Consider the following 18910-nt stretch of genomic DNA (forward strand, 5'->3'; position numbering starts at 1 on the left):
GCACCCGGCCTGACAGTTTCTTAATGTTAATCATGTTTTAACTCTGTCTCTTATTTGTTTAAACATTTCACACATATTTTATATTCTATATCTGATAATATAATTATCTATAGTCTTCAGGATCTATGCCAAATTCAACCTAAGGGAATTCTTCTCCTTCTCCTTCTCCCTCTCCTCCCTCTCCTTCTCCCTCTCCTCCCTCTCCTTCTCCTTCTCCCTCCTCTCCCTCCTCTTCTTCTTCTTCTTCATCTTCTTCTTCCTTTTTTTTTCTTTTTTAGACATGGTCACATGGTCTCTCTCGGTTGACCAGGCCAGAATGCAATGGCGTGAACATGGCTCACTGCAGCCACACTTCCCGTGATCAATCAAGTGATTCTCCTACCTCAGCCTCCCGAGCAGCTGGGACTACAGGTATGTACCACCATGCCCGGCTACTCAAAAAAGAAAAAAAAAAATTGTAGAGATGGGGCTCTCGCCATGTTGCAGGCTGGTCTCAAACTCCTGGGCTCAAGCCATCCTCCTGCCTTGGCCTCCCAGAGTGCTGGGATTACAGGCATAAGCCACCACACCCGGCTGATCTGAGGGAATCTTAAGAGCGAAAATGGTGGTATGCTTTCCTCCAGAGATTTGTGTTTGCTTCTGACAGTAGGGAGTTGACTCTACTGGCCTAGGATCAGTTGAGATAACTGAGCTCCTTTTGAGAGTCTTGGCTTAACACAAGAATCTCTCTTTCAGCTCTTTCAGTGTAAGGGTTGGGAGAACCCAAGACTCATCACTGGGCCCCAGATCCATATGTTAATATTAACATTTCTTCCCAGCATTTCTGCCTTTCTGATTTCAAAGCAATTATCTATCCCTTTCTTTTTTCCCTCTTTCCCTTTTTTTTTTTTTTTTTGGTCCTGGGAACTTTCCCTTCCTTCTTATGAGCTTTTAAAGGTACGCTATTCATGATCTAATACGTACTATGTTTTATAGTCCAAACCATATTATAATATTTTATATTTTGAGAAGGAATAATACCCTAAAATTATTTTAGTGATGGAGTTTTTAGTACTATAAATCCTATTCAAATAATAATTTAGGTAAAATAATCAGAATAACTATTAATAATCTACTTATAGTAGCTATATTAATTTTAGATGGAGGAGAGCAGAACAAGAAAAATTATCAGGGACAAAGACGGATAGTACAAAATGTTAAAGGGGTCAGTTCTTCATGAAAACATAACAATCCTTAAATGTGTATCTGCCTAACAACAGACTATCAAAATACTTGAGATCAAAACTAACTCTATTTATATTCATTAATAAAGAGAAATGGAAAACTTCTCTAATATAGTAAATTCATTTATTTACCCATATTTTGCCTTCCTAAGTTTTAAATATTAGGTTGGTGCAAAAGTAATTGTGGTTTTGGCTATTACTATAAAAATGTCAGTTGTTTCTTTTTAAATTGAAAATGATTTATATATGTATAAAAGTAAAAATAATTAAAACCTATATAGAGACTTGGAAGCTTATTTTGTTATTTGGCTTAGAAGTTCGCCTAATTATTTAAAAATATGGTAAAGCTATGGGCTCTTCCTCTAGAAAAATTTACACACAACATAAACATGAACATAAAAGTTCACATGGCACTTATATAACTTTGTATATAATTTTGTAGGGAATATACAGTCTCCCCCCAAACCCCATAGTGTATATCCCAGAATCCCCAAGGACCCTTCACAGAAACAAGGATAAGAACCCTTGGCTTAGCATTTGAATTACAGAAACAATGTAGACAACTGAACCATACGTACGTTACTTTCTCAGCTTCTTCAGATTCTACAGAGACTATGACTGTGGGCAAGTCAAAAAATCTCAGTGTTTCTGTCTCTGTGAGTATTATCTGTATATTCTTCTCCAGGTCTTCTTTTGTTACAATTTTTTCAGGTGCTGCCCTTGTAACTTGCAAATCTAAAATACATGACTTAATTAAAATCATTTACTAATTGCTATTTTTAATTTGCATTTTTCCTTCTAGTCACCAAAATACCATAATGGGTAATATATTGCAGGTGGTTTATATAGTCAAGGAACAGGCCAGGTTGTGAGATGTAGTATATTCAACCTTTCTGAAGCCAAATTGGATCTTGTAGGCCATAAACAGCCTTCCTTGCTGACATAACAAGCCTACCCCAGTTTAATACCTATAGTCATAACTCTAAGGGTATTCCATTATAACTATCCCACAATATTAATTGGGAACTGGGGTTAGTGACTGTTGGCACTACTCAAGAATATGGAGGCAAGTATATTTAGTAAGCAACGCTTCTTTGAGCCGTGAAGTTAACTTCTAATTCGTTGCTTTAGCAAACTTTTATCCTTCATTTGCCCTCCTTATTAGCTGTCTTTTAATTTAGATGTCATTCCACCTCTAATCATCTTCACCAGGGGTAAAGACTCTACTATATTAGTCCTGGTTGACTATAGAAAGAAAATTGGAACCAATGTCTAGGCAAATAATTGAGTGAAAATAATTGGCCATAAACCTTTAGGACAGTCAGAACTTGATCCAAGGTCCTTGGAAAATTCCATTGAGAACTGAGTTTCACAGCTAGGAGAGTTCGGAACTGGTTATGTGGGTAACAGCCATGAGAAAGTATATAAGTGAGAGTTCAATGTTTTCTATCAACAACAGGGTATACAGCAGACATTCATGAGCCTTTGGGATAGGTAAAGCTTGGACAGCTTTAGGAAAACTTAAAAACATCTCAGTCTCCTCTTAAAAAGGTTCAGAGCTGAGAAAAACACCGTCCTTATAATCTAAAAAAAATACAAGTTATTAATTCCAAAAACCAATCATCAACATTTTTAATGGCTAAATAAATTATGGTATACCCATCTATGACTATTAAATAGTAAGTAATGTAATAATAAAAAATTTTGAAAATATGTTCTAAAATGTTAAATGACAGAGCAGCCCAGAACGTGATCTGCACTATGGTAATAAGAATGTAAAATATTATGCAGATAAGCAAGGTCAGGAAACAGAAAATTTTAAGTTGCAAATCTTCTTTAGTTTTGGGTGATTCTTCTTTTTTAAAAATATTCTTTAATTTTTTTCTATTTGTGTAATAAATTTTAAAAATAAGTAAAAGATTTTATTTATATAAGTAAATTTGACTAAGACAGACAAAATGAGTAAAGAAGTAAATGAGTTATCCACAAGAACAAAATTGGAGGTATATGTAGTCCAAACCTTTTGTCAATGAAGAAAATAAAAAACAGAAGTTAAGTGAAAAGTCCACACAGGAATACTAACAATTTTAAGACTAGCGATTTAGGCTCTTGATTCTCTGAGGTTTCTTACTGTTAGACCACCAGATCTTCCTTTGCAATTTAGTTATATATACTTCAAAGTAGCAATGTGGCACAGACATGCTAATTATAAAAATAAATGATCTTATATTAGATATATTACATATATAGAACCTAATATAGTAACATCTCAGTTATTATGGTTGGGAAAAGTAATAGTCTAGTCAACCTTCTTGATGGCAGAGGAACTACCATTCATAGACAAAGCCCTAGGATGGCAAATAGGATTTTTGCCTGGAGTTCTGTGTCACCCATTTCCTAAATGTTGCTTGAATTTAATATATATTCAGAAATACCCCCAAACCAAACTGTTTACCCATAGAATCTGTCTATTTCATGAGTCAAATCCCCTAACTTTAGACTAGCTGTACCACAGATTTTGAGTACACCTCTCTCTCCACCTAGAAAAGAATCACAATTCTATCATCTGTTTTGCCTGCTCCTCTTCACTGCCGGTGATGGAGGGAACATCTACACTCCTGACGGTTCTTCCCAGAGGAGGGAGCTCTAGCCTAGTATGACAATCATGGCTCCTCTCCACACCTTTACTCACGAAGCCCCTTGAGAGGGTTAGGAGAGTCCTGAAGTAGTCTCGAACCTTTCATGAATGGGTGGGTAAGTCTGTCAAATTTGAGGGTTTAACAGGGGACTTTTATCCTTAATGTGATATTTTGGCTCCAATTCATCATATTTACCCTTATCATATTTTTCAATTAATTCAGAGCAGGGTGGGGAAAAGGGATGCAATTGTTTGGCTATTCTCAGAGACCCCAGTAGAGAACAACCTATGAAGCCTTCCTTGGCCTCTACTTTAGCTTCAATGGGCCCAATACAATTACAGTATAATTGAGTCACAAAAGCAGTTTATTCTTCCTCCCTTCTCCTCACTTGTCAAAGGTATCTATTAGTGAGTTATTTATTAATTGAGAGCATCCAGAGACAACCCGTGCATGTGTTTGGCCCCTACCTTGCAATTAAAACCATAAACTTTTCTAAGCACAAAACTCCTTTTGGTTATATGGTAAAGCAATGGTTCTCAAACTTGACCGTGCATCAGAAGCACCCAAGGGCTTAGCAATAATTGCGTGGACTTACCTCTAGACTTTTTCTTAACCTTTGGTAAACTTTGTATTTTAGAATAGTTTTAGTTATACAGAAGAGTTGTAAGAATAATTAGAGTTCCTGTATACCCTATATCCAGTTTTCCCTATTGTTAACATTACTTTGGTACATTTAGTACAACTACAATATTGCTATTTTATTATCATATAAAGTCCAATTTCCTTAAATTTAACTAATGTCACTTTTCTCTTCCAGGATCTCATCCAAGGCACCACATTACATTTAGTCATCATGTCTCCTTGGGGTTCTCTACACTGTGACAGTTTCTCAGAATTTCCTTGTTTTTGATGACTTTGCGAGTTTTGAAAAGTAGTAGTCATGTATTTTGTAGAATGTCCTTCAATTTGTGATTTTCTGATGTAAAACAAGTGTTATGGGTTTCTGGGAGGAAGACTACAGAGGTAAAGTATCATTCTCATCATATCATATCAAAGATACATGCTAACAACATAACTTATCGTTGATGGTGCTAATCTTGACCACCTGTCAATATCCTCTGCTTTAAAGTTATTTTCCCCCCTCTCTCCTTTACATATTGTACTGTTTAGAAGAAAGTCAACATGCAAAGCCCATACTTGTATAATGGGAAGTTAAGATCCACCTTCTTGAGGGAAGAATATCTATATAATTATTTGGAATTCTTGTGTAAAAAGATTTGTCTATTCTCTCCTCTTCATTTATTCAATATTGGTTTGTGTTACTATGAACTCATGGGTATTTATTTTATAATTTGGGTTATAATCCAATTCTATACTATTTATTTTGTTGTTGAAATTGTTTTACCTTTTGCCACTGTGAGCTCTTTCTGTTGGCTGCTGGTTCCTCTCAAATACCCCTTTTTGTTGTTTGTTTATTGTAGAGTTTTGTTCTATTTTGTTTTGTTTGAACACTTCTTTACTTTCTGGCTCATCTTGTATCCCTGCCCCAACTCTAGAATCAGGCATTTCTTCAAAGAGCTCTAGTTACTTTTATTAGAGAATGGAATTAGAAATGAAAATCTGAGCACTGGGAGTGCTTGCTGCTTCTGGGGTGTCATTGCTTCTAGGCCTTCTTAGTGGACAGAGCTAAGAAATATTTGTATGTACACTAACTTGTATATACAAACGTATCTATACATCTATGTTCATCTATATCTCTATTAAGCTAAACATGAGTTTACATTAATGTTTTTGACACTTGTTCAATACCACAGGAATAATTCTAGGTACCCTTCTTGCTTTCTGTAATCTCCCACTCCAACAATGGTGAGTTCCTACCATCTGCCCTCCAATTACTTACATGTTCAATCCCAGTATGCATGTACAATGATTCAGAATTATTAACCCATACCCCATGGGAACTGACTATAAACTAGAGTGTTTATTTGCAGTTCCTTTTGTCTTTAATCTTACAGCCTCTACTCATTTTCAATATCATTTAGGTATATACCCTTTCCTCCCACTCTTTCTGGAGGGTTATATTATACATTTGTAAGGCAGTTTGATTCTTTCGTTACAGTCTGTATTCCATTGTAGGATCCTCCTATTTCTTAATTGTGATTTTAAAAAAAACCTCCCAAATTTTAAGTCTCACTTTTTGTGCCGTAATATTCTATGGGTTTTAGTAAAGGCATGGTGCTATGTATCCACCATTACAGTATCTATACAGAATAGTTTTACCATCCTAAAAATATTCATTATGCTTCACCTATTCAACTCTCCCTTCTCTTCAAGGCCCTGCTAGCAACCATTGATCTGTTTTCTGTTTCTATAGTTTTGCCTTTCTCTAGACTGTCATATAAATAGAATCAGACAGGACATAGTCTTTTCAGACTGGTTTATTTGACTTAGCAATAAGTATTTAAGATTCATCAATCTTGTTGCATGGATTCATAGTTCATTTTTTTATTGCTGAATAATATTGCATTATATGGACATACTATTGTTTGTTTATCTATTCACCACCTAAAAGACATCTTGGTTGCTTCTAGTCTTTTGCATTTATGATTAAGCTGCTAGAAACATTTGAGTGCAGATTTTTGTGTGAAGATAAATTTTTGGTTCATTTGGATAAGTATCAAGGAACACAACTGCTTGATGATATGGTAAGAGTATATTTAGTTTTATGAGAAATTCCCAAACTATATTCCAAACTGGATGTACCATTGTGCATCCCCACCAGCAAGGAATGAGCGTTCCTATTTCTCCACATCTTTGCCAGCAATTGGTATTATCAGGTTTTTTTAGCCATTTAAATGCATATGTAGTACTATCTCATTTTTAATTTGTATTTTCCTGATAACATGAAACTGAGCATCATTTCATATGCTTATATGCCATCCGTATATCTTTTTTGATGAAGTGTTTGTTTCTATGTTTTGTTCATTTTTCACTGGGTTGGTGATATGGTTTGGCGTGTCCCCACCCGAATCTCATCTTGAGTTGTAACTCCCACAATTCCCACGTGTCATGGGAGAAACCCAGTGGCAGGTGATTGAATTAAGGGGGTGAGTCTTTCCTGTACTGTTCTCATGATAGTGAATGAGTCTGACAAGATCTGATGGTTTTAAAAGTGGGAGTTTCCCTGCACAAGCTCTCTTTTTTGCATGCCACCATCCACATGAGATGTGACTTGCTCATCCTTGCCTTCTGGCATGATTGTGAGGCCTCCCCAGCCATGTGGAACTGTTAAGTCCATTAAACCTCTTTTTCTTCCCAGTCTCAGGTATGTCTTTATCAGCAGCATGAAAATTGACTAATACAGCAAATTGGTACCAGTAGAATGGGGTGCTGCTGTAGACACCCGAAAATGTGGAAGCAACTTTGGAAATGGATAACAGACAGAGGTCGGAACAGTTTGGAGGGCTCAGAAGAAGACAGGAAAATCTGGGAAAGTTTGGAACTCCCTAGAGACTTGTTGAATGGCTTTGACCAAAATGCTGAGAGCGATACGGACAATAAAGTCTAGGCTGAGGTAGTCTCAGGTGGAAATGAAGGACTTGTTTGGAACTGGAGCAAAGGTGACTCTTGTTTTAGCAAAAAGAGTGGTGGCATTTTGCCCCTGCCTTAGAGATTCATGGAACTTGAACTTGAGAGAGACTTACGGTATCTGGCAGAAGAAATTACTAAGCAACAAAGCATTCAAGAGGTGACTTGGGTGCTGTTAAAGGCATTCAGTTTTATAAGGGAAGCAGAGCATGAAAGATCGGAAAATTTGCCGCCTGACAATGCAATAGAAAAGAAAATCCCATTTTCTGAAATGAAATTCAAGCTGGCTGCAGAAATGTGCATAAGTAATGAGGAGACAAATATTAATCACCAAGACAATGGGGAAAACGTCTACAGAGCATGTCAGAGGTCTTCATGGCAGCCCCTCCCATCACAAGCCTGGAGGCCTAAGAGGTAAATATGGTTTTGTGGGCTGGGCCCAGCGTCCTGGTGTTGTGTGCAGTCTAGGGATTTGGTGCCCTGCATCCCAGCCACTCCAGCCATGACTAAAAGGGACAAAGGTACAGCTCAGGCTATGGCTTCAGAGGGTGGAAGCCCCAAGCCTTGGCAGCTTCCATGTGGCATTGAGCCTGTGGTGCAGCGAAGTCAAGAACTGAGGTATGAGAACCTCCACCTAGATTTTAGAGGATGTATGGTAAGGCCTGGATGCCCAGCCAGAAGTTTGCTGCAGGGGCAGGGCCTTCAGGGAGAAGCTCTGCTAGGGCAGTGCAGAAGGGAAATGTGGGGTTGCAGCCCCCACACAGAGTCCCTACTGGGGCACTGCCTAGTGGAGCCTTGAGAAGAGAACCACCATCCTCCAGACCCCAGAATGGTAGATCCACTGACAGCCTGCACCATGTGCCAGGAAAAGCCATAGACACTCAATGCCAGCCCATGAAAGCAGCCAGGAGGGAGGCTATATCCTGAAAAGCCACAGGGGTGGAGCTGTCCAAGACCACGGGAACCCACCTCTTGCATCAGTGTGACCTGGATGCAAGATATGGAATGAAAAGAGATCATTTTTGAGTTTTAAAATTTGACTGCCCTGCTAGATTTTGGACTTGCATGGGGCCTATAGCCCCTTTGTTTTGGCCAGTTTCTCCCATTTGGAACAGCTGTATTTACCCAATGCCTGTACCCCCATTGTATCTAGGAAGTAACTAACTTGCTTTTGATTTGACAGGCTCATAGGCAGAAGGGACTTGCCTTGTCTCAGACAAGATATTGGACTGTGGACTTTTGAGTTCATGCTGAAATAACTTAAGACTTGGGGGGATTGTTGGGAAGGCATGATTGGTTTTGAAATGTGAGGACATGAGATTTAGGAGAGACCAGGGGTGGAATGATATAGTTTGGCTGTGTCTCCACCCAAATCTCATCTTGAATTGTAACTCCCACAATTCCATGTCATGAGAGGAACCCAGTGGGAGGTGATTGACTTATGGGAGCAGTTCTTTCCTGTGCTGTTCTTGTAATAGTGAATGAGTCTCAAGAGATCTGATGGTTTTAAAAATGGGAGTTTCCCTGCACAACCTCTCTCTTGTTTGCGTGCTGCCATCCATGTGAGATATGACTTGCTCATTCTTGCCTTCCACCATGATTGTGAGGCCTCCCGAGCCATGTGGAATGTAAGTCCATTAAACCTCTTTTTCTTCCCAGTCTTGGGTATGTCTTTATCAGCAGCGTGAAAACAGAGTAATACAGTTGAATTTTTTTTTACTGTGAAATTTATGAATTGTTTATGTTCTTTGGATAAAAGTCCTTTATGATCTATTTGATTTGCAGAAAATTTTCTCCCAGCCTGTGGTTTGTCTTATCATTCACTTAACATTTTCTTTCACAAAGCAAAAATTTTTAAAAAGTCCAATTCTACCAATTTCTACTTTTATGGATTGTGCTTTTGGTGTATCTAAAATTCCATTACCAAAGCCAAGATCATACAGATTTTTTCCTGATGTTTTTCAAAAAGTTTCATACTTTTGCATTTTAACTTTAGGCCCATGATCCATTTTGAGTTAATTTTTGAGTAAGATGTAAGGTCTGTGTCTATGCTCTCTTTTTTTGCATATGGATGTTCAATTTTTCCATCAACATTTATTGAAAAGAGAATTCTTTCTTCATTGAATTGCCTTTGTGTTTTCATAAAAAATCAGTTGATTATATTAGTGTGGGTCTGTTTCTGAGCTCTGTATTCCATTTTATTTATCAGTGTAATTGATTATGATAGCTCTATTCTTATGCTTGAAATCAGGTAATGTGAGTCCTTCAGTTTTTTTTTCCAGAGTTGGGCTGGCTGTTTTAAATCCTCTGTTCTTCATTATAAATTATAGAATCAATTAGCTGATATCTACAAAAAAGATTGCTGGGATTTTGATTAAAATTGGATTGAATCTATACATCAAATTACAAATAACTGATATATTTACAATACTGAGTGTTCCAATGCATGCATATGAAATTCATTTATTTATTTTTTTACTTTTCTTCCCTGTTTTGAGGCTTTCTGTGTATAGATTCTGTAAATATTCTGTTAGATTTATACTTCTTCTTTTCTGATGCTACTGTAAATGCTTTTTGTTGTTGTAGTTTAATTTCAAAGTCTAGTAGTTCATTGATGGCAAACAGAAAGGCAGTTTGCTTTTATATATTGGCCTTGTATCCTGCAATGTTGCAGGATACATGCCTACTGGTGCCAGGAAGTTTTCCTATTTTTATTTATTTTTTTTTTGTAGATTCTTAGAAATTTTCTATATAGACAATGATGTCATCTGTAAGTATAGACAGTTTTATTTCTTGCCTTCCAATCTATAAAAACTCTTTTTGAGACGGAGTTTCGCTCTTGTCACCGGACTGGAGTGCAATGGCGCTATCTGAGCTCACTGCAACCTCCACCTCCTGGGTTCAAGTGATTCTCCTGCATCAGCTTCCCGAGTAGCTGGGATTACAGGTGTGCACCACCACACCCAGCTAATTTTTGTTTTTTTAGTATATATGGGGTTTTGCCATGTTGGCCAGGCTGGTCTTGAACTCCTGACTTCAGGTGATCTGCCCATCTTGGCCTCCCAAAGTGCTGGGATTACAGGTGTGAGCCACCATACTCGGCCCAATCTGCATCAACTTTATTCCTTTTTAAAAAAGTAAACCTAGTTTCATTTTGCCTGTGACATAATTTTTAAAATATCTTTTTTAGGAAGATACTTTTAAATATGTTGTATTTTACAGGAATATACAATTTTTAAATTGTAAAGTGACAATTTATAATTGTGTACATTTATGGCGTACAAAGTGATGGTTTATGAATACAATGTAGAATAAGTAAATCAAGCTAGTTAACATATCCATCACCTCAAATACTCAACATGTTTGTAGTGAAAACATTTGGAATTTCTCTCTTCACAATTTTGTAATATAGAATATTCTATTAACTATATTTATCACATTATGCAATAGACTTTTTAAAAAAACATACTTCTCCTAAGATTTTTCACCCTTTGATCATCATCTCCCCAATCTCCCAAATCCTTAGCCTTTGTAACTACCATTCTACATTCCACCTCTATGAGATCAATTGTCTTAGATTCCACATATAAATGAGAACATGTAGTATTTGTCTTTCTGTGTCTGGTTTATTTTACTTAGCATAATGTTCTCTAATTCATTACATCCATGTTGTCACAAATGACAGAATTTCCTTCTTTTTAAGGCTGAAGAGTATTCCACTATGTGTATATACCACATTTTCTTTATCCATTCATCTGTTGATGAACATAGGTTGATTCCATAACTTGGCTACTGTGAATAGTGCTGCAATGAACATGGGATGCAGTCAGAGAAACTGATTTCAAATCTTTTGGGTAAACACCCAGAAGTAGGATTGCTGGATCTTATGGTAATTCTATTTTTAGTTTGAGGAACCTACCTAGTTTTCCATGATGGCTATACTAATCTATATTTCCATCAACAGTGTATGAGAGTTCCCTTCTTTTTCTGTATCTGATGAGATGATCATACAGTTTTTGTCCTTCATTCTATTGTGATGTATCATATTTATTAATTTGCATATGTTGAACCATGCTTGCATCTCAGGGACAAATCCCACTTGATCATGGTGGATGAGTTTTTTCAGTGTGTTGTGGAATTCAGTTTGCTAATATTCTGTTGGGGATTTTTGCATCCATGTTCATCAAGGATATTGGCTCATGATTTTTTCTTGTAATGTGTTAGTCTAGTTTTGGTATCAGGGTGATGCTGGCCTTATAAAATTAGTTTGGAAATGTTCCCCCTTCAGACCCCAACTGCAGCCCTGACCAACTGCAGATACCAAATAGCGTAATTGCTTAGCCAAGGAATACATCCTGTGACCAGATTAACCAGAAGCCATCAAAGTACCCTGTCAGCATCTCTGCCTGATAGCAGAGAACAGCCAGTTGTCTCAACGGACAGTGGAAACCTAAGTTATTCATTGTATATCTCTCTTCTTTTCTAATATATGGATTTGGTGTTATAAATTTCCCTCTAAAAATTGCTTTTTCTGCATCCTCAAATTGTGATAAGTTGTACTTTCATTTTCATTGAGTTCAAATTATTTGTTTTTAAATTTCTCTTGAGACTTCTTTGGCCCATGGGTTATTTAGAATTTTGTGGTTTAATTTGCAAATGTTTGGAAAATTTCCAGCTATCTTTCTGTTACGATTTCCAGCTTATTGCTATTGTCACCTGAGCACATACTTTGTATAATTTCTATTCTTTTGGATTTGTTGAAGTATGTTTTATGGACCAGAATGTGGTCTACAGAATGCCATCTATCCTTTCTTTATGTAGATCCAAGTTTCTGACCCATGTCATTTTTCTTTTGCCTGATGAAGTTCTTTCCACATTTCTTTCAGAGCTGGTCTGCTGGCAATAAATTACCTCAGAATTTTCTTTATCTGGGAAAATCTTCATTTCTCCTTCACCGTTGAAGGATAATTTTTCTGGATATAGAATTATAGAATGCCAGTTTTTAATTTCAACACTTTAAAGATTTTTGTTTCACTCTTTTCTTGTTTATTTGGTTTCCGATGAGAAGTCAAATGTAATTTATACCCTTGTTCTTCTAGTCAGGTGTGATGATTCATGCCTATAATAATCCCAGCACTTAGGAAGGCTTGAGGCAGGAGAATCACTTGAGCCCAGGAGTTCAAGACCAGCCTGGGCAACATGGCAAAAACCTGTCTGTACAAAAATAAAAGGCCGGGCACGGTGGCTCACGCTTGTAATCCCAGCACTTTGGGAGGCCGAGGCGGGCGGATCACAAGGTCAGGAGATCGAGACCACGGTGAAACCCCGTCTCTACTAAAAATACAAAAAATTGGCCGGGCGTGGTGGCGGGCGCCTGTAGTCCCAGCTACTCAGAGAGGCTGAGGCAGGAGAATGGCGTGAACCCGGGAGGAGGAGCTTGCAGTGAGCCGAGATCGCGCCACTGCACTCCAGCCTGGGTGACAGAGCGAGACTCCGTCTCAAAAAAAAAATAAAAAAATAAAAAAAAAAAATAAAATAAAATAAATAAAAGAGAAAAAAAGAAAACAATAAAAAATATATCCTTGTTCTTTGATAGGTAAGATGTTTTTTCCTTCTGGCTTCCTTCAAGATGTTCTCTTTGTCTTTTGTTGTCTGTAATTTAAATACAATATTCCTAGGTTTCTGTTTTTGTTTTTTTGCTTTGATATTTATCTTGCTTGGTATTCTTTTTGTATCTGTTGTTCAGTGTCTGACATTAATTTTGGAATGTTCTCAACAAGTATTACTACAAGCATTTCTTCTATCCCATTCTCTCTTCTTCTGGTATTCCAATTGTGCATATGTTACACCTTTTGATATTATCCCACAGTTCTTGCATGGCTGTTCTACTTTCAATGTTTTTTCTCTTTGCATTTTAGTTTGGGAAGTTTTTATTGACCTATCTTCAAATTAATTGATTCTTTCCTTAACCCCGTGAAGTCAATGGGGCTATCAAAGATATTCTTCATTCATGTTGCTGTGTTTTTGATATCTAGCATGTCATTTTGAGTCTTTCATATAATTTTCATCTCTCTGCTGACATTACACACCTTGCACATTGTATACTTTTTCCATTAGATCTCTTAACATATTAATCATAATTATTTAAAATGCCCTGTCCAATAATTTTTAAATTTATATCATAACAGTCTGGGTTTGATGCTTGCTTGATCTCTTGAAAATATTTTTTTCTTGCCCTTTAGCATTCCTAATGACTTTTTGTTAAAAGCCAGACATGTTGTATCCTGTAACAGGTGCTGAGGTAATAAGGCCTTCAGCAGAAGAATTGATAGTACTCAGGGTAGCAGTTTGGTTGTGTTTAATGTTGTTGTAGCTATAGGTATCAAAACCTTTCTTGTTTTTGTTTCCCTTCCTGGCTTTCAGGCTTCTCTTTGTATTGCTTTAGAGAAAGCCTATGTCTTGCAATTCTTTCATCTGTAATCCAGTATTGCTACTCTGGAGGTTCACTGGTAGTAAGTGTGGAGAAGGGTCTACAATCTGATTCTACGGAAGAGTCTACAGTCTGATTGAGCCTCAGACTTTTAGTTAACCTGTGTCTTGGAGACATGGTGTTCACAAGTATATCTATTCCTACTTCCAGGGTATAGTTATCTTATCCCTGCCCCTACTCCCTTCCCTGGCTGCAACATTCCCAACGGAATTCCTTAAACGCTATTATCTTTCCTCCTTAGTTAAGAAATAAAGGCTGGTGCTAGAGTAGAATTCCCTTACCCTAACTGGGCTATAGTTTCAAAATTACCCTCTGGCAAATTTCCCCCATCCCCCATCCCCAGACTAAGTCTTTGTTAGAAAAAAGAGGCAGGAGTGTATTAAGGTGGATATTCTTTCCCTCCCCTACCAAGGCCACTAGCTTATCTTCAGCTCAGATCCTTAGCTCAGATCCTCCCTGAAAGAATCCACTGGATTCCTAGAACGAAAGCCCATGTAAGTGTGGGCCCTCTCTTTCCCATGATTGTGCTCCCCCAGGAATTTTTTACTCTTATACTAGTAAAATACTCAGCCTCCAGCAATTCATAAAAATAATCATTCATGTGTTCCTCCAGCTTATGGTAAGTAACTCTTGGGAACTGTATTTCTCTGGATTGTCTGTCTCTCTAGATCTTAAGGTGGCAGTTTGCCCTTGTCACCACAGTTCTCTGATGAGCCCAAGAAAAGTTGTTAATTTTCCATTTGTCCAACTTTTTCTTGTTATAAGACAGGAGTAATGACTTCTAAACTCTCTACATATAAGAACAGAAACTGGAAGTCCACCCCAGAATTTTTTATTCAGTAGGTCTGGGAGGGGGGAAGTTACAAACATATTTTAAATATATTTTTATCTAGAAGTATATTAGAACAGGCTAATTTCAGGAATTTTGTGGGTCAGTTGTTAAACGTAGACATTACTCAAAATTAAATTATATAAACTTATTATTAAATAAATCATATTAAAAACAAAGATAATAATTACTCAAAGATCATCACTTCCTAGTTATGCTATTAAATTTTACTACTACCGTCCAGAAGTGGTGGCTCACACCTGCAATCCCAGCACTTTGGGAGGCCAAGGTCGGCAGATCACTTGAGACCAGGCTGGCAAAAAAGGTGAAACCCTGTCTCTACTAAAAATACAAAAATTAGCTGACTGTGGTGGCAGGCACCTGTAATCCCAGCTACTTGGGAGTATGAGGCAGGAGAATCGCCTAAACTCAGGAAGCAGAGGTTGTAGTGAGCCGAGATTGCACCACTGCACTCCAGCCTGGGTGACAGAGCGAGACTTTGTCTCAAAAAAAAAAAAAAAAAAAAAAAAAAAAAAAAAAAAAAACCTACTACTACCTAATTCTTGCAGTTATTTAAAATATCTCTTGTATCTGTATGGTGGTGTGGTGGTGTGCTACTAAGTATCTATTTGTAACTTCCCATTCAGAAAATGAGAGGATTTATAACATGGAAATTGGCAAATGCTGCAAATAAAGGTTTCCTTGCCACCTGTGTAGGTGGTAAAACATTTATCAGCATACTAACTGCTTAGGCCTAAACCCTAGTCCCAGATATTGCAATTCAATTGACCTGAATTGAGACACAACTATGGGAATTTTTAAAAGGCATACCAGATGACTTTAATATGCATTCTAGAGTGAGGAAACACTGTTCTAGTCTAAAAAAGAAGCCAGTGGGTAGAAGTAGACTTGTTTAGGTGTCATTCATTTTAGAGGCTGACTTTGTAGTTAGAATTCACCAGCAACGGCCGGGCATGGTGGCTCACGCTTGTAATCCCAGCACTTTGGGAAGCCGAGGCAGGCAGATCACGAGGTCAGGAGTTCAAGACCAGCTTGTGCAATATGGTGAAACCCCGTCTCTACTAAAAATACAAAAATTAGCCAGGCATGGTGGCAAGCGCCTGTATTCCCAGCTATTTGGGAGGCTGAGGCAGAAGAGTCACTTGAACCCGGGAGGCAGAGATTGCAGTAAGCTGACATCACGCCACTGAACTCTAACCTGGGTGACAGAGCAAAAAAAAAAACAAAAAAAAAACCAAAAAAATTCACCAGCAACTGGCCAAGATGATATAAATATCTAGATTGTTTTTCAAGTCTTCTGGAGGTAAATTTGTGTTACTTGTTTTTGTTTGTTTTTGATGTAGATAAGCAAAGAAAGTCTTCCAGGCAAATTGTTACATAAAGATTTAGTCTTTATGCTAAGAGCAATGCAAATCCTTTGAAGAGTTAGTTTCTAAGCAAAAGAGGATGCAATTAGTTGTGTTTCTAAAAAAATCACTCTGAATATAGTTTGGAAAAATAGATTGGAAGGTGGCAAGAATATCTATAGAGAAAGCTGGGGGAGGTAATGACAATAATCCAGTTTTCTCTGCCTCCAACAGAGAGAATGAGGGTCTCTCCTGCAGCAGACATTGCTGATTGGTTAGATTTTTGTTCCAAATCCTTTCTCTCTTCCCTTGCCTCTTTCTTTTAATAGAAATAATATAATTAATAGAAAGCTAAATACTTGATTTTCCAGGCTCTCTTAAAGCTAAGGGTGGTCATGTGACAGTTCTGGCCAATGAGATGAAAGCAGAAAAATAAAGAAAGCGGAATGGCTTCTGGGAAATTTTTTACCTTCCTGAAAAATGAGAGAGATAGGATGGTGCTATTGCCCTTCTCCTTTCTGTCTTTAATGTAGATTAAATGCCCAGAGTGAGCTGGAGAAGATATTTTGAGACCATAAGTAAAGAAGGCTTTAGGAAAGAGAACAGCAGAACGGCCAATCCAAATTCTGACAAAATTAAGCCAAAAAAATCAAAGCCAAAAGCTATCTCTTCTTTTAATGTGAGAAAAGTAAATATTTGTTTAATTCTTGTTAGTTGGGTATTCTGTTACTTGCTGTCAAAGTCATTCCTGTTACATCCCGCAACATCAAAAAGAAAAGTCCATAAAGCACCATTTTTCCAACCTTATATCTTCACCAGTAACTCATTATCATTTTAAAGGAAAAAAATCCTTATTGCACTCCAAATCAAGTACCTCTCAAGTATGTAACCATTTCTCCCAGCACTTTTGATCATCCATTATTATTTCCTCATTCTTGTATCTTCATTTGCATAATCCCTTCTATTACCTCATGTTTTACCCTCTGCCTGGATTGGGCTTCCCCTACTTCTTCTCCAGACAAGTAACTAATCATCTTTAAAAACCTAATTCAAAAGTCGATAATGTTCTCAGTGAAGCCTTTTTTATTTTACCTCAAAGGATTTAATCACTGCTTTCTAAGTGTTCCCATGACGTTCCACATATGTCATTATGGAACTGATCACAAATGTATCAGAATTATTTGTCTCCAATTAGAAGTTGAACTTGGTGGCTCACACTGATAATCCCAGTACTTTGGGAGGCCGAGGCACGCAGATCACTTGAGCCCAGGAGTTCGAGACCAGCCTGGTCAACATAGTGAAAACCTGTATCTACAATAATTACAAAAAATTAGCCAGGCATGGTGGTACATGCCTGTATTCCCAGGTAATTGGGAGGCTGAGGTGGGAGGATCACCGGAGCCCAAGAAACAGAGGTTGCAGTGAACCAAGACTGCACTCCAGTCTGGGTGACAGAGTGAAACCCTGAGAAGAAGAAGAAAAAAGAAGAGGCCAGGCATAGTGGCTCAGGCCTGTAATCCCAGCACTTTGGGAGGCTGAGGTGGGCAAATCATTTGAGGTCGGAAGTTTGAAACCAGCCTGGCCAACATGATGAAGCCCCATCTCTATTAAAAATACAAAAAAGTTAGCCAGGCATGGTGGCGGACACCTGCAATCCCAGCTACTTAGGAGGCTGAGACGGGAGAATTACTTGAACCCAGGAGGCAGAGGTTGCAGTGAGCGGAGATCGTGCCACTGCATGCCAGCCTGGGTGACAGAGCAAGACTCTGTCTCAAAAAAAAAAAAAAAAAAGAGGAAAGAAGAACGAAGAAGAGGAAGAGGAGAAGGAAGCAGAGGAGGAAGAAGAAGAGGAGGAGGGGGAGGAGGAGGAGGGAGAGGAAGAGGGGGAGGAGGAAGAGGAGGAGGAGGAAGAAGAGGAAGAGGAGGAAGAAGTGAGGAACAAGAAGAGGAAAAGAGGAAGAGGAAGAAGAGGAAGAAAAGGAAGAGGAAGAAGAAGAGGAAGAGGAAGAAGAAGAAGCAGAAGCAGAAGCAGCAGCAGCAGCAGCAGAAGCAGCAGCTGAGCTCTAACACAAAGCACCATTGGTTCCTCAGGCTGATGATTCAAAAAAGTCACCCAGGGAACTTAAAAAAATAGATATTCCCCTGGTAATTCTCTTGAAGTGACTTCACAAGCCAGCATTTGGAAATCAGTACCATATTTCTTTTATTTCAAGTACCCAACCAATAATAAGCATATTGACTAAATAATGGACTGTTACTGAAATAACAAGTATATTTTCATTACCTGTGAAACTAGTCAATCTTTCCCGTTTATAGGATGGTTCTTCCAGGTCTTCTGCTATTGATTCACTTGTTGATACACTTGACTTAGAAACTGTACTGCTTCCTAAAACTGACCTTTAATAATGAATAACAAAATTACTTATTTATTTAGATGTCCTTATAGGAAACTACATATACAAATTAGAACATATTATCAGATGGAGAAATCAAATATACTATGATCATATAAGCAAAATGGACACATTAATTTTTAAACAATGAGTTGGTTTTTAATATTTCTTAAAAAGTTACTTAAAATTTATTTATTTGTATCTTTATTTATTTTTTGAAATGGAGTCTCGCTCTGTCACCCAGGCTGTAGTACAGTGGCATGATCTCTGCTTACTGCAACCTCTGCCTCCCAGGTTCAAGTGATTCTCCTGCCTCAGCCTCCTGAGTAGCTGGGATTACAGGCTTGTGCCACCACGCCCAGCTAATTTTTTTGTATTTTT

At 37.8% G+C, this 18910-nt stretch overlaps 1 protein-coding gene across 1 annotated transcript in view; it reads right to left on the reverse strand.

The window, feature by feature from the left end:
• The window catches only part of WDR78 (WD repeat domain 78), a 108701-nt gene that overhangs the window by 56206 nt on the left and 33585 nt on the right, over positions 1-18910 (reverse strand). Inside the window, 2 exon segments of the mRNA XM_030812982.1 lie at positions 1802-1958; positions 18421-18533. Coding sequence (XP_030668842.1) covers positions 1802-1958; positions 18421-18533 — 270 coding nt within the window.

Source organism: Nomascus leucogenys, chromosome 5 (assembly GCF_006542625.1).
Source record: "Nomascus leucogenys isolate Asia chromosome 5, Asia_NLE_v1, whole genome shotgun sequence".
Lineage (NCBI taxonomy): Eukaryota > Metazoa > Chordata > Mammalia > Primates > Hylobatidae > Nomascus > Nomascus leucogenys.